The following is a 25,398-nucleotide window of genomic DNA, read 5'->3' on the forward strand; positions in this document are numbered from 1 at the left end:
GTTTGCTGGCACCTTATATTAAGAGTGGTGACAGTTTCTGTTTTTAGAAGAAGTTCTTAGAACTTCTTAGCAGTTTCTAATCCATCCACCCTTTGGTGTCCTTTCCCCAGATCTAAAACTAATAAAATCTGAGTCTTTTATTTAAGCAGCAGTTGAGGTTCAAATCTGGTGAGGTTTCATAATTTAGCAAAACTCCCACTGAATTCAGACACTGCTGTAATGTATTTGTGGTGATTTAACACTGAGTAAAACAAACTGGAGCATGTACAAAGAAAATTACTCAGCTCTGTCAAAGTTCCAGATTCTCAGCTATATCCCTTAAAAAGAATTTGTTACAATTTCTTAGCAATTTTATGTTGTCATCTTGCTTGAAAAATGACTTTTTTATTCCTTGAAGGAACAAGTCCTCTGTCCATTTATATTAAATGTGAGAATGGTGTCTAAACCTGTTAGGTAAAGCTAATTTCAGCATGTGCCGACAGAAATAAGCTGCTTTTTCTCTTGTTATTGTATTTTTCTAACATGTGGACTTTTATTATTTCTGGAATTTCTGTCTGATAAGCCATGCTAGTTTGGCTTTTTCTTTAATTAACTTTTATTGATATTGTGGAGTGATCAATTTGTGAGCAGGTTCATGTGCTCATCCAAGAGTTTATTTTTTTGTTATAAAAATGAAAAATATTTCATAAAAATGAAATCATAAGTGCTGTAGTTAATAACTTACTTCCTTCAATAATGCCTGTTGCCAGTAAGCTGAAGAACAATGTGAAAACAAATAGAATTGCATCCAAATTATGCAGACATTTCTTACATTACTTCAGGATTATTTTTATGGCCTCTCTACTAAATGGGTTTGGAACACCTAATATTATGTTAGCTGTACGTTTTTTAAAAAATTGCACATTAACATTTGCTTGGTAATTTAACCCTATTTTTTTGTGGGAAAAAAAAAGTAAAATATCATGTTCCCCAATCATATTTTAATAGAGGAAAGACTTTTAAAGTACACATACAAACACTTACTAGCAGACAAGATAGCTCCTATTATAAATTTCTGCTAGAAAAAAAATGGTTACTTTGACTTCTGATTGTTGCTCATGGGGTAGTTCAATTGCAGTAGTTTCCCAAGAAACAATCTGGTCCAGGTGTTTACAGACAAAAGTCAGTTTCCCTACAGCTGACACCATAGATGGCATCAAATCAGCACATCCTGCACTAAGCTAGATTTCACTGCTTTTGCACTGGGAAAATTGAAGTTAGGGCAGCACAGACTTTACAAACCTGTCTGAGACATTTTGTGGTTGAAACTCAGGCTGTACAATCACGACACTGGTAGAGCTCTAACTTTCACAGCTGTTCATTTGCATGCTTCATGCTCCTGTGGCAAATGAGTAATGCATTGTTCTGAAAGGTGTTAGTTTTGGGTAATTTTCATCAGCTTCTGTAACAGGCATTAGAGATGTTAGGTGCTATTAAGCTTTTAAATTGACACCTGAAAAAGAAATTTGATCCTGTGAAATTTCTTTATTTAAGAGACAATAACATTACAGTGAACCTTCTTTACCAAGGGTCACATGGGAGGAACAGGAAACCCCTCTTTGCAGCAGTCCCAAAGTCTTGGGTTGAGTTGCATTAACTACTAATTTATTTTATAAATCTACTTCAAATTTGGACTAGATATCAAAATCCTTTCTAAATAATGTTTAAAGTGGGCTCAGTTAGACCAAGCTTGCTCAAGGCCTTGTCTAGTTGAGCTTTGAGTATTTTCAGGTCCAGAGGTTGTATGACCTTTCTGGACATCCTGGTCCACTCTGAATTATTCTTCTGGAAAGGTGGGGAAAAAACTTTTTAAAAATCATAATTTCTATTATGACTTGTATCCATTATTGCTTCTTCCTTCTTGCTGCATCACCATGAGAAGAAAGTCTTTTTTTCCTCCATACCCTCCCATTAGGTAGTTGAAGGCCACAAGAAGGCTCCTCCTCAGCCTTCTCCTTTTAAAGCAAAACAAACAGATGCTCTCAGAGCATGTATAGCTTGGCCTGGGTCTCTAATCTTCTCATAGCCTTCTCTGGCCTTAGTTAAGTACACCAGTATATTTTTTGAGTTGAAAACTGGAGACAGTATTCTAAGTGCAGCCTCACAGGTGGGCTTTACTTGCAGTCTGTACTGATCACACAGCTCAGTGTGCAGCTGACTTTCTTTGCTCACTCCCTCCGGTGTTCATCAAGATGCCCAGGTCCTTCCTCACCTGCAAAGCTTCCTTGCAAACAGTCAGCACTCAGCTTTTGCTGCTTTACATCAGAAAAGCCTGTGGTAGACTTCATATTTGCTCTTGGCCTTTTCTTCTGTCCTAGTCTATTAACTATTCAATTACCTAAAAGAATCACACTGGAAAACAAGGTTACTGAGGTTACTTTATGTATTTGCCTGCTAATGTATATACAGGAAGGGGTGAACATACAACTGCCTTGAAGTTCAATGACTTGAATAAGACCAAAGTAGAGTATCTGCCATCTTCCAAAGGTAGTGCAGTCCAGTGCTTGAGCTTGGTGTTCTATGATCCCTCCAGAAAATATGCCTCTTGATATGCCAAAGTGTGTTCTGTACAGTTCAGCTACTTTTCTGGATTTCTCTTCTGGATTTTCATTTAATTTCTGTATGTAGTGTGGAATTGTAACTTTGCATTTTAAATTTTCATCAGACTAAAGTACAGACATGTCTATAAAGAAATGAAAATAAAATTAATTTCTAAAGTGGTAAAAAGTTGCATAATAGTTTATTTTCCCTTTTTGTGCATTGAAATAATCCAGCCTTGTTGAGAGCCACCAAAACAAATTTAAGGAATATAAATAACACAGCATAAAGTGTTGCCTTTAAATCCCAAAATCCATCTTCTGCCCCTGGTTCTATACTGATCCTGATTGCAATACAGTAATTTGAAATTTTACAAAGATTGTAGGTAATAGAAAAGATAACTCTTTTTTCAGAAACCCCGAAACACTAAGGCACTGCTCTTGATACTCTGATAAAATTATTATGTTTTGGATATCATAGTATTGCATTACGCTGAAATCTGTTGGTTGTAATAATCAATTATTTGGTTGAAACACCTTTGGTCTGGTCTTTCTCTCTTTGCCCTTGATATGCCCAAGAAATATTTGCCTGACTTAAAAATCCTAAGGTAAGCACTGGCCTTCATACAACAGGTACATGACCAAAAGTGCAATTCTGTGCAGGACATTCCTGTCTGCTTCAAAAGCAGCTTTTGTTCTAGCTAGATGCTTGAAGTGAGCTTTTCACACCAGTACATTGTTTTGATGTGCAGCATTGGTGGTTCTGCCATATAAGTATGTGTCTAAAAGGAATTTGATTTCTACGTGTTGAATACTTTTCAAGGATCCACTTATCAAAAGAGAAAACCCCCAGATAAACAAAGAGCAGACCCAGGGGCTGTATGCTGACAGAATATAATCTACCTTTAGCTGCTCCATGGGAGCTGCTGGCTGACAAAACCCTAGGTCTTTTTGTAGGTTGTACCAAACTAAGTGCCAGTCATGATAAAATGAGGATAAGGGTGGGATAATTATAGCATGCCTTTTAAAAACAGCACAGAGTAAAGCCAAATATCTTTCAAGATCATTGAAAAGTGCTTTTGTTTCTGCTGTGTTTTTCAGAACTCCAAAGTATTTTGTGCAGTATGTGCTTGAAAAGATAAATTTAAGATTGTTGATGATAGGCTGCTTTTTTAGCTTTTAGCCCATGAACCACTAAGAAAAATACAGGTCATATACAGTGGAATGCACTCTGCCCTAATCAGTTTTTACTACTGTGTAATTACATAAAACAGGGTAGATTAATCCATTTGCAGTTTTTAAAACCTCTTTTGAAAGATCTGAGAATTATGACTATTGTGTATTACTAAACTGCACTCACTTTCTGTGATCAGCCTTATTCTTCATTCTCTCTTTCTCTTGGGAGATAGAGAGAATGGCAGGGATGACATGGTGTGGTTTAGTTTTTAATTTAAGGCATTTTCTGTGAGCCATTTATACATGGAACTGTAGAAGTTTGTACGATTTAGTTACTATTAGCAGTACAGATGTCTATACTGTCACAAGGTACATCTGTTGTCCTTCCTGATTCTCTTCATGTTATGGGTGAAAGGGCAGAATTTTGAAATTTTAAGGCTGGAACACAGCCTTAAACAGCTGTGGCTGTTTAAAGTGATGCAGGTTCAGTAGAAGACCATTCTACATTTTGTCTCTGACACACTTTGTTTGATGTTCTCCACTTTGCCCAACGTACTCTGACTGAAGTCAATGGAAACACTGACAAGGGGTTGTCATTGAAAAGCAGAATAAGTTTGGAGGGAGTAGGAAATGTTGAGTAGGTCCAGGAAGTAGCTTTGCAGATAACATACAGGATTTCCTCCAGCAGAGGTGGGGTATAGTTGCATAAAAGAGGAAAATAGAAACTGTTTGTTATTCATGGAATTGAATTTCAATCATCCATAGTGCTATTGTAGGATATCAGAGCAATTAAGAAAAAATTGCCCAAAATAAAATAAGACAATAATTTTGCATTAACCTTTCACATTCCTCTTACTTTTTTTTTCTCCCTCAAATCCAGGTGGTGTCACTGACTTAGTTTTTCTTGTCTGGAATCACTTGTTACCCGCATGTGTTGAGATTTTTGTTTGTAAAGCAACAATATTTAATATAAATAAATAAGTAATATGTTTCCAAAATAATGTTTTTAACATTTTCCCCCTTTTCATTTTAGGTAATACCAACCTTCAGACCAAAACGGGGAGTATCACAGTAGGTAGGTTCTGCTTTCTCTCTCTCTCTTTCTCTTCTCCTTTCTAAAAGCTAAATGTTCACAGGGGAAGTAAAAAGGAGGTGATTTCACACAGATGTTTTTGCCTCCTTTTCAGGAGTAACACTGATTAGTGTGGCTGAATAAGACCCTTTCCAAACTCAGCCTTTTGTGGTTGGGCAAGGCACACAATTTCACATGCTACCCAATAGTTGCTGGACTTTATGTAAGGTAGACTGAGTCTAGATGTCATCTTTTAGATAAAGATGGGATAAAAGGACCTGAGAAAATTTTTTAAGTCTACATCAAATACAGTTTTGCCCTTAAAGTAGTTCTCTATCTTACATTTATTGCTATCAGTGGTTAGCTATGTTTAATTTTTATATCAGGAAGCTGATCATTGATGTATTCTTATTTGGGGAGGTGTTGGGAGGGCTTGTGATAATTTCAATGCTTTCAAACTATTATGCTAATAGTTTTCCCTTCAGAAATGAAAATAGCTCATAAACCTTTTTTTGGGAACCTGGGCATTTATATTACAGGATAACTCAGAGCTGTCAGTTATGGTATACCTTCTATCAGTGCATTTTATAGCACACCAACACCAAAGTGAGAAACTCAAATTCTAATTATTGCTATGGCAGAAAATTGAAGTAACAGACTCATAGACAAGGCTCAGTGTATTTTTTGAATGTAGAAAGATTTCCTTAGGCCCAATCTTGAAGAACTCTGCTGGAGATGTTAACTGTAGTCACTCAGTAAGCATATTTTGGAGACAATCTCTAAGAATTGTTCAGGGACTGTTAACAAATCTTATGTTTCTAAGAGCTCTGTATTAACATTCCTGGAAAATGAATGCAAGACACATACTTATGAGTTAGTCATTAAACCACAGAATTAAATTCAACTTGCAAGGCTGTTTTTCCTTCTCTTAAATAAACTCACAGGGTATGAAGAGTGATTAAATAAAGGTTTCTTAATATAGGAGGTAGCTTTTTCCATCAACAATGATGATTATTTTCCTTAACTAACCAGGTTCAGCTTAAGCATTAAGACACATCTTACAGTTGAAGAAAGTTTATTTTTCAGATTTCAATTCTGACAGCACTAGCTAGACTTCATCTTTTTCTAAAGAGCATTAAATATCCCTGGTATTTTTATGGATTTTTCTAAAGGTAAAAGACTTTTAAGATCCAGACTTCCAACTCTGAAAATGTGAGAACACCTCCTATTTGATCAGTTTGCTCAAGGCCTTATTTTAGCTGGAAGGGACCCACAGTGATCATCCAGTCCAACTGTTCTCTCTGAAAAAAAATTGCTTCCTAAAAAAGAATCATTCCCATTAAACTTTTCACTGGACACAGGGGAGAAAACCTCAGCACCTACTTGTGCCCTTCCCCTCCTCAGGAAGCCCCAGATAGTAGTGAGGTCTCCCCCCAGTTTCCTTTTCTCCAAACTCAACAAGCCAGTTTTCGTTGTTTGGGCTTTTTTGGAGCAGAGTAATTTATCAAAAAGAGATTATGGCCTTTACAACCAATAGATATAACTTAAAAATTGGGGTAGAAAATAGATCATTAAGAGGTAAAAGGATAGCCTGGATAATTTAGTTAGGAAAGGAATTGTTTTTGTGAGAGTTTTTGCTTTGTGTATTGCATCATTTGTTCTGCCAGGTCCCCGTGGTGAGTATGGTCAGGACTGCTAAGGATTTTTCAGTAGGATGTGCAATTTTGTGAATTCTAGGTAATAAATAATAGTGAAGTCTATTTAATGACTACATTGCAGTTTCTTATATTACGTTTCATATGACAGTTTTAGAACAATGAACTAAATAGAGTATTTGCCAGTTTTCTATAAATAAGAAATACAAGATAACTAAGCAGGAATTAAATCTTCATCACGCTTCAGATGTTCTGGAATTTTATTCTCCCTCCAGTCTGTAATCAAATCGTAATAAATATTTGGTGTTCCTATAGAGATTGGTTCTGTCACTGATTTTACCATGAAAAAGATCAGTCTTTAGGTGCTATTAGGAAAAGTATGTTTTTACTTAGATTTAAGGAAAGATCACTTGTGATCCTTCCTTTAGTGCTTGGCTGATAAAGTGAAGGGAGAAATGATACTAAATGTTACTTTTGTAGGTCTTTCACTGATTTTTTTTTTGTGCAGTCTTTCCCAAGTTATGTGACTTAAATTTTATTCTTCAAGCCCTTTTTAATTTTCATAAATCTTAACAAAGACTTTTGTCCTTGCCAAGGACATCTTGCTTCACTGTGCCCTTTTTTTTTCCTTCTTTTTTCACTAGTACCAGTAAATTCTTAAATAGCTAAAGCTGCTCAAGAGTGACCATCTGTTCCATTTCTGGTAAAAGGCTTTGTCCTTGTTCTCCCCCTTGAAAAACCTTGGAGAAAACCTTTTCCCTGTCAGTCCTCAGCAAACTCTGAATTCAAACTATTCATTTTTTCCTTATTTTTATCTTCAGTTATTCACATTGATATCAGCTAGAACTGGGTATATATTTGAAAATAAATTGCCTTAGGTTTGGTCTGTGCTAACCATAAAATACGTATTGTCTCTATTACTATTTGTTATGTGTTTTATCCTATCAGCCTATGCATTTAGTGTATGGTAATTTTTTATTGTTGAAATACTTATTTATTTAGATTTGGGTACTTTTTGGTGCCTCATCTATGGGTGTTTTGGTTTTTTTTAATCCATTTCCCTTTTATTCCACTTTATTTGTTAAGAGTTAGAGAAAAACTTAAAACAGCAACTTTACAGACTTTGAAGAAGTGATGAACAATTCCATGTTTCTTGGTATTATTAATTGTATATACACACTTGTTAAATATAACATCATATCTGTAATGTTCATTACATAAATCATATTCTGTTGTTTCCATAAAATATCGTTCATGTTACTTCCACAGGTCAAAGCTTAACAGTTGTTTACTGTACAGTATTTTAGTGTCAGGTTTAGTGTTTGGTTAGTGCTGCCAAGCTTCTTGGTGGTTTTGAAACTCTGCTGTAGTTTCTTCAGCCATAGGAAACTTTGTATTAGTGAGGTGCTCTGGATTTGAAATCTGGCAAGTCATCCTCCCAAAACTGTTCTTCAATGGAAAAGACAATGTCTTCCATCTCCCTCAAGGCTGTTTTTGGTTTTCTCATAAATCTGTGCCTTGGAGAGCCTGTCCTTACTGCCCTGCTCCTGCTTCCTTTATTCATGCTGATGTCTTCTGCAAACCCAATCCAGTCTCTCACAAAATGAGAATTCTTTTTATTTTAGTATTTATTAATTGAAGATCTAGGAAAGAACACTTTGTTCAGTCTTGTAGAATCACAAAAGTTGACTTCTCACTGGGAAGAATCTCACAGGAGCTGCTTTTGCATTTGAGAAGTGGGAAGAGTAAGGTTTCAGTGGGTAAATGTTGTTCCCTCTAAAGCACCATCAGCTGGTGGTGTGTGGACTGTATGTAGCTGTTCTCCCTGGGGAGAGCTGCTGTTCTGTCACAGGAGACTCTTCTTTCTTCCTAGAATAGATAAGGAACTTACTATGGGTTGTTTAAAGCAGAAGAGTGAAAGGCTGGATGCTTCCTGTATCTGTTGCCAACAAAATCTCTGTCAAGATTATGTGGAGGGTTGATAATTGGCTGTTACTAAATTTGATGGGGAATATCTGCAAAACAGCTTTTGTGTGAAAGCTTCTAGTGATCACTACTTAAAATGTGCATTTAAAAAGTTGATGCATGTCAAATTTTCCAGTTCTAATGACTTTAACTTTTCAACTATTATGAGCAACCTTTTAAAAAGTCATTAGTTAAAATCAGTGTTTCATTTTCACTTAGACAAGCAAAACTCTTAATTATTAATAGTTAATTTTTTTTTTCAGATTTCAAACACGCCCTCTTTAATACAAAGTCTTGAGATGTCAGAAGCATTCACATTCAGTTCTAGCTACTAATGTTTTCTTTATAGCCAAAGCCCTTCTCCATTTCTCAGCTAAGTATGGATTAGCTGCTTTTTTTTAATTACTTTCCCTTCCAAAGAAATCAGCTTCAGCTGTGGGATAAAGATCCTTTTCTGTGTTTTTGCTGTTGTAAGCAATGCACTGATCTTTGGCATCTGTGCTTGGAACCTGGGATCAGAAAAGCTACAGATGAATTTAATTAGAGGTAAAACTGTATGGCAAGCATAAAATGTTAATATGACACATCCTTGTTGTGATTAATTAAATTCATTCTCTCATTAATGCTTTTGCTTTTTAAAATGGGAAGTTTCATTCAGGTGTTATTTTATTATTTTAGCTACTTCTAATAGTTTGGCTGTTGGGTTTGCTCTATGCATATTCAGAAACCAGTCTCTATCAGTGTCTCAGGATTTCTTGCCAATACTTGAATTTCTAGCTTTGTCTCTAAAAACACCTCACAGTAACTGCCTTTTGCTTACTTTAAAATGTAATTTTTTTATGCTTCTCTTGGTTTTTTTTATATTTTCTTTGCCATTTTTATTATGTATAAGCTTGTTTAGTAGTTTGAAATTAAACTCTTGGGACTTCACTTAATATTGTGGAAGTCTATGTGTTTAAAATTGGAATACATTGCAAATAAAGACTACTGAAGGGTACAATTAAAGCTTCTTAAAGACTTTCTATTAGTAAAAATTCTTCTTTGCAAATTTTTATGATCCTAAATTTCTGCTAATAAAGTATGAAAGAAAATTTAGTCTCCCTATTCTAGGGCACAGAACAAATGCTGTTTTCTTGCACATATTAAACATTTGTTGATCATTCGAAGGTAGTGAATCAGACTTTACAAAGCCTGTATTCAGTTATTCTGTATAACAAGAATATATCTGTGTAACAAGATGTTGCAGTGAACAGCTGCTTGATTTTTGCATGGGGGTTCTTTCCTGGGTAAAGTTCTCCCCTCACAGACTCTGAGCAAATGAACTCTTTTGGAAACTAAAAGAGATCTTAGTATTCAAGTTTTGTGCTTGATTTTCACACAAAGGTAAGGACATTCCTGTAGAAAGAGGTGCACTGCAGTTGGGCCTTTGTAGATGTAGAACAACTGCAGAGCTACAGCCTGAGGACCAGACTGTGTCCCAATTCTGGACTGGGGAGATAGGGTTTTTTCAGAAACCTATTACTCTAAGTGAAGGCTGACATCCTGTAAATTATTATGGTACTTCTTAAACAGAGGAGAATTGATAAAAATCAGTTTGAGGTATAAAGAAAAAATCTGGTAAGTCTTTACTTAAAAAGAGTAAATGATACATGAATTGGTTTGGTTTTTCTTTTTATAGATTCATCAGATGGAAGTCTAAAAGCTTCTACGTATCATGGGACAATCGATGTTTATGTCAGTCAGTTAAGAAAAGTGGATCTGAAATCCCAGAAAGGTTAGCAAACTAAAAATATTTTTTGTGGCAGATTTTGGTGTAAAAGAAAAGGAGATAAAAGGTTTGTTTTGGGTTTTTTTTATCTGTCTCTAAAGAAAAGTTTGTGATTGTTGGCTATTTACATCTTTTTTTTTTCATCATTATTGGAAGATGTCTATAAATACTTAAAATATAATAAGCTCTGTAAGGGATAAGAATACTTAAGAAGGATTAAAAGTAGTTGTGGTTTTCAATGTTTTTCTTTTTTTTCCTGGCAATATACCCAGCAGAATTCTGCAGAGCTGACTAGTCTTGCAGTGTTCCTTTGCCTTGAGCAGTTTTCTCCATGATGCTGTATGTACAGTGATAACTGACACACATACATTTATTTTTCTTGCCTTCTGACTGAAATATCTCCTGTGAAAATTTGAAGGCAGAAAAATAAAGATAGGAGAGCCTTACATTAGCATTTGGCCTTAATTTTCTCTCCTGCTTACTCACTAAAATTTCTCTTCTTAGTTAAAAGCTCTCACCTAAGGTTGAATTCATAGTTTTGCCACTCTGAAGATATGATACTGTAAATTACAGAGCCCTGGAAACATCTTGCTGATCCTAGTTGGGAAAAAAAAAACAACACACAACACCAAAAAACCGAAAATGCAAACAAACAAAAAACATCCAAAACACACTACAGCATTTTTATACTTGACTATAATGTCATGTCAGGCACTTCAGGTGGTTAAAGTGAACCTGGTATTTGGTTCACCTCTGTCTCCTCTGAGACAATGCCTGTGCCTGTTAAAACCTAACAGTTACTCAAAATGGGACTGATGGTGTCAGTGAATTGAAATTATTTGTGCATCTTTATGTACAATCAATTATTTTTTCATTAGTGAAAAGAAATTTATATTATTTCTTGGTTACCTTTTGTGTCACTTATTTTGCTAAGTTAATGTCTATTTGAGTTAGAAGAGGAATATATTTAATAAAAGCTAATTAATGTTATTTTCAAAATATTTTCTGACATCTCTTCTGGCAGCACAGTTTAGTAAAGGCAAAGTTGAAGTTCTGTTTCTGTTTACCCTGTAAATTCAGAATAACTGCCGACAGCTGCAGTGTAGAAAATGTCCCATTTGTGATAAATGAGCTCTGTGTGTGTTGGTTTTTATGAGTCATCACTGTGCAACTCTCCAAAGAGGACCCAAAGATGAAGACCTTTTCCCTTTCTTATTCTAAGGCCTTTGTGAATGCAGAAAAATGCAGGCCTAAATTATACTGGAAGTTATTTGTTCATCAGAACTGTCACAGGCAAGTGATTCTGCTGAGTCTAAATTGCTTAGCTAGGGTTGCTTTCTGGTGCTACTTAGTTGTTATTCTTACCATGTTCTGCTTAAGTTTCTGGAATGTATGTCAAGAAACTGTTTTATGTTTTTCTAAAGTGAATGTTAAAGTTGAGCAAAAACTAAGGAGCACATAAAAAGGAAACGTATTCTGAATTTTTCAGGTTTTTGATGTAATGTGTAGGAGAGAGCTTTCAAACTTTGTGACTGAGTTATTCCAAAGATATGACTAATGTGAGCAGGTTGGGGGCCCAGTGTCTGCCTTTGGTCTGATGCACAGATGCACATATTTAGGGCAAGCAGAAGTCAGAATATCTGTTTTTAATCGTGAAGTAGAATTATTCAGGCCACCAAAGCTGCAATTTTGCTACTAGTTTACATATTAGTGATGCTTAGTCTAAGCTGGTTAGTCAGCTTTGAGACTGCATCTGCTGGAGGATGTGAACAGCTGTCCCTGAGCAGTAAAGCAAAGACAATCACCAGTGCTCACAGTAAGTGAGCAGAGTCTCATCCTTCCAGAGCAATTATTTCATCATGTGCCGTGCAGTGGCTGGGTTATTTGTCAAGTCTTATGCCCTGTCCTTGCTCAGGAATGTCAGTATGCAACTAGAAGATGAACTTAAAGTCATAATACCCGTGGGATCTGTTATATTTGCTTCCCTTGATCATTCTTGTAATAAGATCCTCTGCCAAAAGACAATGCTAGAAGTGTATGACACTATTTATTTTCATGTCTGTGAAGGAAATACTGTGATAACTATTTTCTATATGGGACATACTCTGTTTATGATAAATGAAGATACCTTCATTTATCCTTTCAGTGACCAAAAAAAAAGGGGATTACTGTTTCTGAAGACTTTAAAAAAAAAAAACCAACCAAGCACAACCAGATAATTTGATTCCAGTTAGTGGAATAATGGACTATTTCATGCTTTGATCTCAGGGTTAAACTAACTAGCTTTCACTTAAATTTATACCAGGTTCAATTACAGTCAAGGTACCTGCGTCTCTCAAAGCTTATTTAGAGCTGTCTGGAAGAAAAGTGGATGTGAGCTCAGAGATCCAGTTAAAAGAAACACAGAGTGCCTCCAAAGACGATCATGTAACTCTAAGTGGTAAGGCTTACTAATCTTGGCTTCCAATAAATGTCTGTCTGGCCTAAGTCAAAGGCATCTACATTTCTTTATTAGTTTATTGCCCTTGGCGGCTGCTTGTTTAATCTGCTTCACATTCAGATGTTTGCTTGTGCTGTTGTACTCCCCATGTTACTGGATGACTTGAAAATTTTATTTGGTAAATGACTTGTGAATGTAATCAACTTCTTCTAACAAAGGTCTTAGAGCCAAGTTCCTCTTCAGTGTTAGTCCAATGAATTTGTGGGAGGTACTCCAGAGCTGAATTTGACCCATTGCTTTGTTGGCTTAGAAAGTCACGTAGACTTTCCTAGGCAACCTATTATATTAAAAATATAATTTAAAAATATCTGTCTGTTTCTGAGTCAAAGGGGGAAGTAAAAGGGCTATATGGCATATATATATAAATGTACAGTACTGCAGGATAGGCTGAGAAACGATGGGTGGGAGATGAGAAGAGCAGAAGAAGCTGGAGCAATAGAGAGGGAGTACATGGAAAGGTATCTGCAGTTACTGGAAAGATTCTTGTAAGGCATTTAAAATTGAACTTAGAATCCCAGGTCTTGCTGTTTCCTGCTTTAGAAAGCAGTTGCACAATTCACTGTCAGGGTGTGTATTTCTCTCCCCCAGTCCAGATGTGGCTATCTAGAAGTTAAGGCTGCTGGCTTTTACCAATTAAACAGTTTGCTCTAGAGAATACATTAACTGAATGTGTCTGAGGGCTCCAGCTTTGTTTGAACGTGTTATGTCAGTGTGACCTGATGTGATAGCAGATTGGGTAAGGCTTTGGGTTTTACTCTGGTTTTAAACCTAAGAAAATATGCAGAAAAACTCTTTTCCTCCCCCATGTAAGATGGTAATCTTAAAGTCAGGAAACATAAGAAGTGTAATTACATAAGTTTAGTATGTAGCCTGCTTATATAATCTCTTCCTCCCTAGGAAGACTAGCACTTAAGTTTAATAGTGATTATTAAATACAGTTTCTTTAAAAACCATAATTAGAAGTTCTCAGGCTAGAAATCTGTGGAAGGACCCCAGCGAGACTCAGTGGAATGAAACATCTCAGCAGTAGAAGAAGACTTCTTTTCAGTGAATGAGGACCACGGGCCAATCAATCATCTTGCTACTTTGGCAACATTATAGATAAGAGTGGTGTTTCAAATATACACAGCTGAATGACTGCTCTGGTTTCACAACCCAGTCAGTGTTTATGTAGGACAGTCATCACTGAAGGAGATGTCATTTTTCAACCCACTGTTCTGTATGGAAATGATCTAGTCACTTGGGGCCAAAAGTGACTGATAAGATAACTCTCAAATATGCATATCCCAAAGGCACAGAAATCATCAAGAATTATACAAAGGCAATAGTATTAGGCCAATGAGTATCAGTTTTTAAAAGAAGGTAAGGTATTACATAAAAAGGGAGGGACTTCCTGGTTCTAGTTCTCTTTGTCTTATGGTGTATTCTTTCTGCAGGCAAAGAACTTACCCCTCATTATCAACAATTGCTTTTTCCTAAAAGTGTTATTTGCTAATTTGCTTGTATAATTAGATTCTCAAATAATTGAAAATCATTTAATACAATTTCTGTATCCTGAGAACATTATTCACTGCTGAAGTTTCAGGTACAAGGTCCTTAGCTGTCCTGCTGCTGTGACTGAAGAAATGTAAAATAGAGAGGGAAGAGGGGCTTTGCCAAGGGGTTTAAAACTGTATCACAAGAGGATGGCAGTTTAGGAGTTTTGTGCTTTTGAGTTCAAAGATTAGTTTAAAACCAGATGATTTTTTAGAAAATCTAGTTCTCATGTGAATAACACAGGAACTGTGACCTCTTAGGAAGTTTTACTTGCCTCTGGGAATATTTGAAAGGACAGTCCAGTGGGAAGACAGGGTAGAGTTCTGTGACTTGGGTAAACATGCACTTTGTCCTGCACTTCCCTGCTCTAGGAAAGCCTTCCCTACTGCTTTAGAGCAGTTATCATGTACATCATCCCCCCAGCTTCCACACCGAGGGGGGAGTCAGTACAACCTCACAAGTACTCACAGCCAGGGTTTTTCCAGACAGCCAAGGAACAGAGGGGGATGTAGTGAAAGCAAGATGATGGAAGTCTGGAGTGAGTGCTCCAGAGACAGAAGGATGTGTGAAAATGTTTTTTTTTCTCTTTTAGGAAAAAAAGGGACTTGCCTGCAAAATTGAGACACTTGCTGAGAAAGGGAAGGAGCTAGAGAGCAGTGACAGGGGGTTCATTCTTTGAAGTAATTTGCAAGGGCAAGGCATCTGTTTCCATTGGCATCAGTAGGTAGTCTTAGAAGTAGTATGTATGGTAAAGTGCAATGTTACAAAAACAGAGTAGACTCTGGTCTAGCTTTTGTCAGGGGAAGTGTTTGGCTGTCTGTCTTTAGAGTGCTTGAGCAATTCCAGTAATTTCTGATTGTAATCATGTCAAGGTGTTTTTTCTTTTCACTGCCAAGAAGGGAAGCTCTGAGCCCTACTGCTCAGTTTGCCTTCTCCCTGTCTCCAAGTCTGCATGTGCTCTTAAATCTTACGCCAGCAGAGGTAATTAGCTATAGGTACTACATGTGGTAAGAGAAAGTGTAGCAGGCTAAAAAGAGTTAAATATTTAAGCAGAAAATGAACTTAAGAGACTGTTATGTCAAAGGGGTAGCAAACAGATTGAAGGTCAAGGTTAAAGTTCAAGTAATTTTGATTTATATGCTTTTTAGGCCATTTTCCAGTAAGTTCAAAGTACAAAGTTAGGAACAATTACCATGTAGTCCCAAGAGGAGCAATATTTAAGTAATATCAGGAAACGGTAGTGTTATACCATTGAAAACAAACAGCATATTAACATGCTTGTTCTGTAAAACTCAATGCTTTGCCTTTACATGGCATTAGTAATAATTTTCTGGAATCTGTCCAATTTTGAGTACTGTCCTTCAAAACTGTAGAATCTCTAAAGGAGAACATGTCATCAGAGTCCTAAAATCATGATTAATGAGAGAAGACTGAAAAGTTCTGGTTTTGTCTCAAAAGAGAAGACAAAGGGAAGAGAAGATGCATGTTTCTAGTACATAAGAAGTGGCTACAGAGAAATAAAGAAATAAATTGTTTTATTTATTAATACTGGCAATAGGACTAGAAAGTATAACTTGACCTTATGGTAAAGGAAACTTTGCTAAACAGCAAGGTAAACTTCCTTATAGCACTTTTCTGGGGAGGCAGTAGGACTGTCAGTACTGCAGATTGTGAGCATTTCAGACCAAATTCAGTGCTTCCTCCAGAGAGGCTTTCAGCTCCGTTTTCTCTTGTCTCAGGTTGATGTGACCATCTGCTCCCACCCACTCCACAGTAACAAAGGAAGGCTATCAGCATGAGGACTAAAAGAAATGCAGCCACTGGACACACATATAGCCACTTTGGTTGCCAGCTTGTGTGTTAACCACTGTAAACTTTCTGGAAAAAGTCTTGCAGTTATTCAGAGACTTTATTTGAATCCTTGTAGCTAATGGTGTCAATTTACATTGACATAATTGTCTTGAAAATAAACCATGTAAATCTCATCTCTGAGTGGTGCCAGGTACTCACCTGATTTTGGATGTTTCTCCATCCTTGCCCCAGTTCTAGTGCCAAGTTCCTATCCAGTGGCAGTCTTTCACCTGATGTCATCTGCTTGGTGCTGAGTAATTTTTTAACTTTGCAGTCACTTCATCTGGTTTGCAGCAGCTGAGTTTCCATGGTAAAAGTCCCACCATGTCACAAGTGCTCCTCAGAGGCTGTGGATGTTGGTCATGGTTCTTGTGTCTCCCTGTTCTTACCTTCTCAACTGGCAAACCCCTTTGTATTTTCTCTGTCCTTACACAAGGAGCATGTGCTTTGGGAGTTACTGTTTTTTTCGAAGTTGAGACATACTTGCTCCCGGTTGTTGTCAGCATCACAGCCATTGCAGCAGTTAACAGGACTTCTAGGTTTTGGTGCTAATCCCATCCTGGCTACAGCACAAGAGCTTTGCTAAGCCACCTGAGAGCAGTGTTCCTCTGAGCCGTGCTTCTGGTAACCGTGAAGGTAATGGGAGTCTGCCACGTTAATTTATGCCTTCCCTCAGATGTGTATACAGGGCATGGAGAGGAAATCCCCCATTGACTTCTCTAACTCCTTTTCCACTGTGCAAATTTTCAGGTACACATTGCCTCTACCTTATGGGTTGATGAAATATCTAATTATTCTTTTAATACTGCAGAACTTCTTAGCTGGCTTTCTTACCATGCCTCTGGAGAGTCAGCCTGTCTGTAATTACCAGATTCCTTTGACACTGCTGTCCTACCTCTGGCTTTTCAGGTTTCTCTTACTGACATGATTCAGGTTTTCTCAACCTGCCTGGTTCTTCCCGTAGATTGTGGTGAGAAACACCTTTCTCCTTACAACAATCATTCATTCAAGCATGCACTGAAATATTACAACTTTCACTTCTGCCTGATGTTCCCTGCTGGAGCAAAGGGGATCTAGACAGATGTTTCCTGCCATCAGGAGTAGTTACTTTTCACTGTTCACTCAGTGGTTGCTCATACAGTAGTACTGGGAGAGCAGCCTATGGAATGCTATGGCCTTCCCTTTAGGATTGCTTTAAGGCCAGTGTGCCAGAGGGGGCTGACTGCATGAGTCCCTTATACCATGCACAAAGCTTTATGGATGGATGTGTTTAAGAGTCTTCATCATGAGAAATTCTATATTGCTTACTCCAAGGTAATGTCTGTGTTTTTAGCTGCCTGGAGTTCAAGGGGTAAATACAAACAGCTGAATGGCAGTGAATAACATGAGACAAGAAACTTGCCTTTAAAAGGGAAATAACTGAAAGAGCTTGTATTATGTCAGTCTGCTGAAACTTTAGGTTTTATCTGAAGTTTACCAGCTGCCCAAGTGTAGAGCTCCTTCTCCCACTGTGCAGCTGTCTTGGGTTTGTTGCAGTCAGCATTGCAGTTCTGATCCCAGGAGTAACACTATCTGCTGTCATGCCTCCCCTGTTTAGTCTGTTCTCAAGGCACTTCAGAACTTTCCTTCTTTCTTAGAAGCAGTTTTTATTGACTCTTAGCCATTAGAATTGAGTGGGAAGAGCTTTGTTTTATAGTGTCCCTCTACACACTGCCCTCTGTGAAGCCTTGATCCTTAAGCAATATCTTAAAAAAAATAAATAAAGACCCAGGTTGTATCTGGAAAAGATTACATTCCTTTGAGTCAAATAGAAAGTTCATCCAACTTTTATTAAACACATTAGATGAGATGCTGTCCTACAGATTTTTATTGGTTTCAGCTTGTATTCAACTCAAGCTGTTCACAGCCTTTTGATATATACCACAGTCCTAAAGCTACCAATGAACAACACTTAAAATATGATCCTCTTCTTGTGTTTTGTGGTATGAAAATAGAGCTCTCAACTTCTCCAGTCTCCAGGAAGGGAAGTAAATAAACAGCCAGCACTTAACTGTGTAAAGTTTTGCATATGTGTTACCTTCCTTTAAACACCACATGCTGGAGAGGGGGAAAAAACCCACAACCTTTTTCCTGGGCATTAAACTGAAAAGGTGGCCACACAGCATAATGGTGTATCTGTCGTCTCATGAACTCCTGCTGCTGTCTTGACTGGTAGGTTTTGAAATTAATTTCCCCCCCGCCCCATTCTCAATCCAGGAGGCTGTTTGCTTTTGTGATTTAATCAATCTAGCAAAGTCTTCCTCAAAATCCACTTATGTTCTCATTATATTCAGAGTACAAGCAGTGAGTACAGTTAAGACCCAAGCAGCCATCAGGTCTCCTACTGAACCTTGTTTGATTAGTGCCTCATACACAAAGCTATTTAAATATCAGAAATAACTTCGAACCTCCTACTATGGGCTTAATAACCTTAATATTTCCCTCACAGGAAAATTTCCAGTAATATAAGGAAGAAAACTTTTTTCTACATTCAGACAGAAAAAGCAAAATGAGAAACAGAGCTCCAACAGCAACTCAGCTTTAAAATGGCTCTTGTAAATTTGTTCCTGTGTTCCGTAAACTTTTCTTCAACTTCTTTGCCAAGGTGTAAGCAGTGCATGAAAACATTTTCAGCACTGATTCTGTGCTTCAGTGTTTGTTTCTTGTGCAGAAGTACAAGCCATAGTCACAAAAACATGAGAGAGAAGAACTGGGACCAAGCACTCCAGTATGCATTTTCTGGAAATATATAGCTGCCCTGCATTTATTGTGTCCTCTCTCCCTAGGAGAAAAAGCTGTATTTTTAGTGTGCTACAGCTCTGTTAAATGATCAGCTGAAATTTTCCTTTATACTTCTTTGTTGGTTCAATTTCTTGTCACCTGGAGGCTGTTTCCTGTTAAAAACCAAACTGATGACATGTTTTGAGCACTATTTATGCTTAAAAGTCAGATTGTATTTTAATTTTCCTTCTATACTCTCTAATACAACACTGTTGAAAATCAGTGATTCAGGTAAGCTCTGAGGAACTGAACTTTCAAATTTTAATGTATTCCTTATACAACACATTTGTCCAGTTTGGTGATTCATCACAGATTTAAGTCTTCAGTTAGATGGTGAGTAGGTCTGTGGATTCTGCTTTAGTGTAGAAATGATACACTGAGTGGGATTGAGACTGCTGCTGTCTGGAGCAGTGGGGCGTGCAGAAATTGTACTAGGACATCCCCATGGAGATGACTGAGGCAAGCTGTAGTCTGATAAGAAGGGACACTGAAGTGACTGGCATTGTTGGGCTCCTCTGAGAACTCTGTACTTCCAAACCATACCTCAGCCTATTATGAATTGCTGTGGGTTTGGCCCATAAACTTAAATGAATCCCACTTAGAACAGCTAAAGCACTGAAACACTATTGAAAAGTTCTGGCACATAGGCCTGGACTGTGGAAACCAATGCAGTGATGTCAGTTGGAGTTTTGCCACTGTTTTTACTGTGGCCAGAATCTAATTTCAGCTGTGTTACAGGTCAGAGCAGAGCATGTTTGCAAGGTTGGTTCAGAATCTGCTTCCCTGCCATCCCTCTTGCTATTCCAGGCTCAAATTAGTTCTAAACTTAAAATTCACACAGTTAATGGAACACTAAAATAATAATTAATGATGTTTTGTAAAGATAAACCAAAGTGAAGGGTGATGTTTGTGATAATGGCACTGATTTGGGACTTTAAAGATCCCAGTTTAATTCCCAATATGGACACAAATCTTTTGTATAAATTTGGAAAGTCGCTTATTCTCTCTTGGTCTCAGTTTCTTAATTATAAAGTAAGACTGAGTTGAGCTCTCTTCTTTGTTGTACAGTGAACTTTACAGGCTATGACTATGAATAGGGTTTATGTGAAACATGTAAGAGAGATACTTCAGAGTTGTTTTTTTAGGCCATTATCATAAGGAAGCATTAATAGCAGCAAAATGTCTGGTCATCTGGACAATCAGGTCCTGCCATGTCTCGTTTCAGTGTTTACAATCACAATTAAAATCTTTGAAATTACTTAGCCAGATTAGTATCTCATGTAGAGTCCTGCTTTAACCAGAACCAGCAATTGAGCACCAGGCAGCCACTCACTCCCCACCAATGGGATGGGGGAGAAAAGCAGAAAAATAAGTGAGAAAACTCATGGGTTGGGATAAAGAGGCCTTGAAATTAAGACAGTTTGATGGATAAAGCAAAAACTGTGCACGCAAGCCAAGCAAAATAAGGGATCCTTTCACTACTTCCCAGGGCAGGCAGGTGTTCAGCCATCCCCAGGAAAGCAGGGCTATATCTCATGTAAGAGCTACTGGATCAGACAAATGCCTGGTCACTCTGAATGTCCCCTGTTCCCACTTCTGCTCTTATACAGAACTCCATACAGTTCAGAAAATCCCTTTGGTCATTTGGGGTCAGCTGTCCTGGCTCTGTCCCCTCCCAGCTTATTCACTCCCAGTCTCCTCACTGGCAGGGCAGTATTAGATGCAGAAGAGGCCTTGGAACTCTGGAGGGGCCACTCAGAAATAACAAATTTTATACATTTTCAACACTGTTTTCAGCAGAAATATAAAACATGCTCCATCCTAGCTACTATAAAAAAAATTAACCCTGCCCCAGAGAAAATCAGTACATGTAGAGTTTGTAGTGGGGGTTTTGGGGGTTTTGGTTTTGGTAGTGGGGGCTCTGGGGGTGGCTTCTGTTTGCCAGAAGCTTCCCCTGTGTCCTACAGAGCCCGTGCCAGGCTGTTCCAAGGTGGACTGACCACTGGCCAGGGCTGAGCCCATCAGTGATTGTGAATAACACTGTTAAAGGAGAAAAACCCCACTGCACACCAGCAGCTGGAGAGAGGAGTGAGAGCAGCAGCCCTGCTCATGTGCAGGCCAGTGCAGAAGCAGGGGCAGGAGGTGCTCCAGATACCAGAGCAGAGATTGCCCTGCAGCCCCTGGAGGTCTGCAGGGCTGCAAGGATCCACCTGCAGCTTGGGGAGGACTCCGTGTCAGAGCAGGGGAAGGGCATGAGGGCTCTCCTCCTGCAGAGGAAGGTGTGGCAGAGACAACGTGTGAACAGACCAAAACCCTCATTCTCTGTCTCCCTGTGCCTCTGGTAGAGAGGAAGTAGAGAAATCAGCAGTGAAATTAAGCCTGGAATGAAGGGAGGGGTGACTGGGATATGTTTTTAAGATTTGGCTTTATTTCTTATTTCCCTTCTCTGATTTGGTTGGGAATAAGTGAAATTAATTTTTTCCACAAGTTGAGTCTGTTTTCCCTGTGACAGTAATTGTTGACTGAACTCTCCCTGTCCTTATCTTGACCCATGAGCCTCTTGTTATATTTTCTCTGGCCTATTCATTGGAGGAGGAGAGTGGTAGAGTGGCTGTGGTGGGTACCTGACATCCAACCAGGGTCAACTCACCATAACACATTAGCTTAGAATAGAAAGTGCAGTACTATATATAATAAAAACCACTGCTCTATTGTAAAGATGTATTATGGGAAATTAGATTAATGCAAAAAAACTGTATCAAAAAGGAAATGTCAGAAGTCTCTGCTAAAAGTACACAAATTCTACCAAATGAAAGTGCTATAAGTGCTTCCAGGGAGCTTGGAAAAAAATGACAATGTGATGATGATATGTTTATTGTATGTCAGATTAAGCTAAAACAATTCTCTTTTCCAGGTCACATGAATCAAAGGGATGAAACAGACAAATGGATTAAGGCTGACACACAAAATGGCAAAGTGTATCTTAAAAGCCAAAGCTGGATCCAATCTGTCAAGCTGAAGAGTTCTTGAAGGTGAAATAGGCCAAAGAGATTAAATCAAGAAACTACAAAGGAACATTTTTGTAAAATTATGAAACTTTTTGGATGAATATTCTTAATATAAAAGAAAAGCTATTAAAAATGAGAACATTTTAACCCAAGATTTGCCTGTGACAGTGCTGGTGCTAAACAGTCTGGTTTACTTTTAGTGCCTTTTAGGAATTAGATGATCTTACATAATCAGAATTTATATACCTTGACCCACTTACCGTATCAGTTTAAAAGCTGGTAGCTTTCAAACAAAAGTCTGGAATTGTCATTTAAAAATAAAAAAGACATTTTCAACGCTTCCAAGACGACATGCTTTGCAAGATCTGTTATACTTTTGATTAAAATGTCTTAATACTGTGGGAATTCTGCTGGTTTATGCAAAAGGCAGAGAATTTTCTTTGACCAGATGCTATCATGGATAGGAAAAAGTCACTTTCAGTGTAGTTCTCATTTGATGTTTGAGCCTGGAGCAGTTTCTGCCCGGGCAATGGATACTCTGTAAAAATACTTCTTTGAAATGGCAGAACTTGTTCCATGTCATCCTGAACCTCTGGTTTGTGGATAGAAAGAAGAACTGAAGCTCTTGTCTGCCGCTGCTCATCTGCAAAGAAAAGCTTTTAAAATAAATGAAAGTGCAATGGATCTGGCTGCTTTCAAGGAGGAGCACTCCTCCAACTGGACTTCGGTGGGGAGTTCACATGAGCATTTCTCTAAAGGAAAAGTTGCCACAGAGGGGAAGCATTGCCCTGGTGACTGAGAACTGGAATCTCTTTGTTTGCAGGGACTTAGAGCCCTGTCCTGCAAAGCTGCCAGGCACCTCTTGGAGGCAGGAAGGCAGAGGAGGGAGGTGAGGGGAGCAGCTAGACCTGCACAAGAGCAGGCCTGATTTTTGTGGATGGTTCTGTGTTATATGTGTAATACACATATAACACATTCCATGTAATATAAGCACACAGTAAAGTAAATGGAGCTTTTAAAAGCCTTTCCATACCTCTCTATGGCACCTTATAAAAGCAGTAGTGAAATGTGTGTTTTAGGCTGACATAAGAGTCGCTGCCAGCTAAGGGGATGGCAAGGAGCAGGAAAGAATTCAGACTGTCAGCTCAGGCTTTAAGTTTTGTATATATGTGTATGTACTTTAGGTCATAATGGTACATTATGAAATTACTTCTCCTTTGCCACAGGATTCCCCAGGAGGTATAATTGCCCCTGGCTAATGGATTTCAAGAGTCAAGGGCAGCATGTCTACTGTAATTCAGAATGGTTAAAAACTCCACTTCCTGTTTACTGTTGCATGTAGTGTTTGTTGAGATGAGGTGGGCACTGAGGCATATGACAAATTATGTGTATTTTTAATATAAACACTAATATATAAAACATTTCTAATAGTATTACTAAAGATATTACAATATTATTGGATATGAGTTACTATACTTTTAAAAGTCACAAAATTAATAAATTATAATTGTTTTGGATATCCACAAAAATGGTTGAAAGTAATGATTTCTATGTCCTGCTGCAGCCAAAATGGAAATAGCACCTCAAGATTCACACCACATGAAAACATCAAAATATTCTAGCAGGTACTTCACAAGATTGAATCCTTTTAATGGTCCCATTATTCACCTGAAATACAAAGCCTGTCAGCCTCTGAGATTAAGGTTGTGGTTTTTGGGACTGCTGCATCAGCAATTTAAGGCAGAACACAGTAAGAAAACATGTTATTTGTTCCATATTCGAAAGAAAGCAAACTCAGGCTTTGAATTCATTAATTTTCTAAATGTAGCAGGAATTAAATGTCAGGATTGTTAGTTACTTGTTTAAAGTTTAAATCAGCCAGAAGAAAAATTGTGCTACCACTAAAGCTACTGATTATATTCATTCCAAGCTAATACATGTTGAGACCAGGTAGAATGTTAATATAAAAGTCAACAATGAGTTGAAGGACAAATTCTTGGGAGTTTCCCCAAAGGCATTGAACAATGTCTTGTTCCGCTACAATGAGGTTAAACTGTATTTTTCTCTAGACAAGGGAAGATCAGTAGGTTATCAGCAATTAGAATTTGAATGGCAAATCCCTTGTGTGCTCATATATCTTTTCTGTCTGATAAGAAGACATTCTTGTAACTGGAGCATTTATACTTTAACACTTTTTTCATCTGTGCTCCCTTTAATTTGGTTCTTCTGCTCTGTCAGCTGACAGCCAGCCCACAGTTCAGACCTGCAGACACGAACATCAGCTTGTTTAGAGAGTTGGACTCAGCCCAAGAGGCTTTTATGAGAATGAGGGCTCTGGGTGCACAAGTGACTGTTGAGAAGTGGAGAACTGTGCTTGAATGTATGGGTGTAGTTGTGTATTAAAGAATCTGCAGTCACTACCTACTCACTGCTCTCAATTTCTCGAGAAGGCTGTGCTTGATGAGTACCAGCCACATCAGTGTGAAGTTCTCTGGGGAGTCAGAGTGTTTATGTCCTGGAGAGGACCTCCATGGCAAACAAGAACCACAAACACATGCAAATTTATTCATTGCTTACTCTGCATGGGACTACAAAAACTTTCATTATTGAAAGATGAAGACAGCTTGAATCAACATCTGAGAGTCAGCAGTGCTGTCTGAGTGCAGCTGTCTTGCTTGAAGGCATTCATACTCCTGTGAGAAAGATTTGCTATGCTTCCTTACTAATGCAACAAATGGCCTTTTATTAAAGTGTGATTAGTTTTAAGAAAAAATAACACAGTGGTCTTTTCATGCTCTTGTGTAAAACCCTTGAATTGTAGAGATGTTGCACAGTTTCTTCATTTTTCATTTTGAAGAATTTGTTTTTTCAGGCTCTGATCTGTGTTTTTTGGTGAAGGTGATTATGTTACCATCCCAGTCATATCCAAGCCAGGAAGGAGGGTCAACATTATGTTCCTGTTCCTCCAGTTCAGCTGTGTATTTCAAGACAGCTTGTCTGCAACAACATTTAAAAAATAATAATGACAAAATGAAATTTTTCAGAGGCTGTTTTTACAAAGAACACTAAAACCAGTTTAATGAGGAAAAGTTCCTTGTTTTAATGAAAGTTATCAATATTATAAGGTTATTGTGGAAAGTACTACTGATAAATGAAAATACCAGAAGATAATTGGTTAAGTCATAGAGTCACAGAATGAATTAGGTTGGAAGAGGCCTCTGGAGAGTGTTTCAATCTGATGTTGCTTTAAATGTACCCAACAAGACCAGGTGAGTCATGGCTTTGCCAGCTGGGTTCTGAATATCTTTAGGAATGAAGATTGCCCAGTCTCTGGGATCCTCTTCAAGAGTTTCCTGATTAAAAGGATTAAAGTTTCCTTGTAATCAGAATTTTACATATGCCACTTGTTCTATCAGTGCACTTTGACGGTGGTCTGGCTCTAGATGCTCTGATGAGAGCTGGAGACAGCAA

General features: G+C 37.9%; 1 protein-coding gene and 1 non-coding gene across 3 annotated transcripts in view; one reads left to right on the forward strand and one right to left on the reverse strand.

Moving 5' to 3' along the window:
- The window catches only part of FAM185A (family with sequence similarity 185 member A), a 37,876-nt gene extending 14,420 nt beyond the window's left edge, over nt 1–23,456 (forward strand). Inside the window, exons 5-8 of one of the 2 annotated variants that reach the window (XM_086886676.1) lie at nt 4,786–4,827; nt 10,123–10,218; nt 12,518–12,652; nt 15,988–16,233. In XM_086886676.1, the coding sequence (XP_086742802.1) occupies nt 4,786–4,827; nt 10,123–10,218; nt 12,518–12,652; nt 15,988–15,992 (278 nt within the window). In that variant the 3' untranslated portion in view covers nt 15,993–16,233. Of the gene's footprint in view, nt 1–4,785; nt 4,828–10,122; nt 10,219–12,517; nt 12,653–15,987; nt 16,234–21,833 lie in introns of those variants that run through there. The other variant, XM_023919026.2, reaches the window with a different exon arrangement.
- The window catches only part of LOC111923297 (uncharacterized), a 64,477-nt gene continuing 62,381 nt past the window's right edge, over nt 23,303–25,398 (reverse strand). Inside the window, exon 11 of the transcript XR_015286123.1 lies at nt 23,303–24,924. This is a non-coding gene — a transcript (uncharacterized LOC111923297). The remainder of the gene's footprint in view (nt 24,925–25,398) is intronic.

The sequence above is a fragment of the Cyanistes caeruleus genome, chromosome 4 (genome assembly GCF_971803275.1).
Source record: "Cyanistes caeruleus chromosome 4, bCyaCae1.hap1.1, whole genome shotgun sequence".
NCBI lineage: Eukaryota > Metazoa > Chordata > Aves > Passeriformes > Paridae > Cyanistes > Cyanistes caeruleus.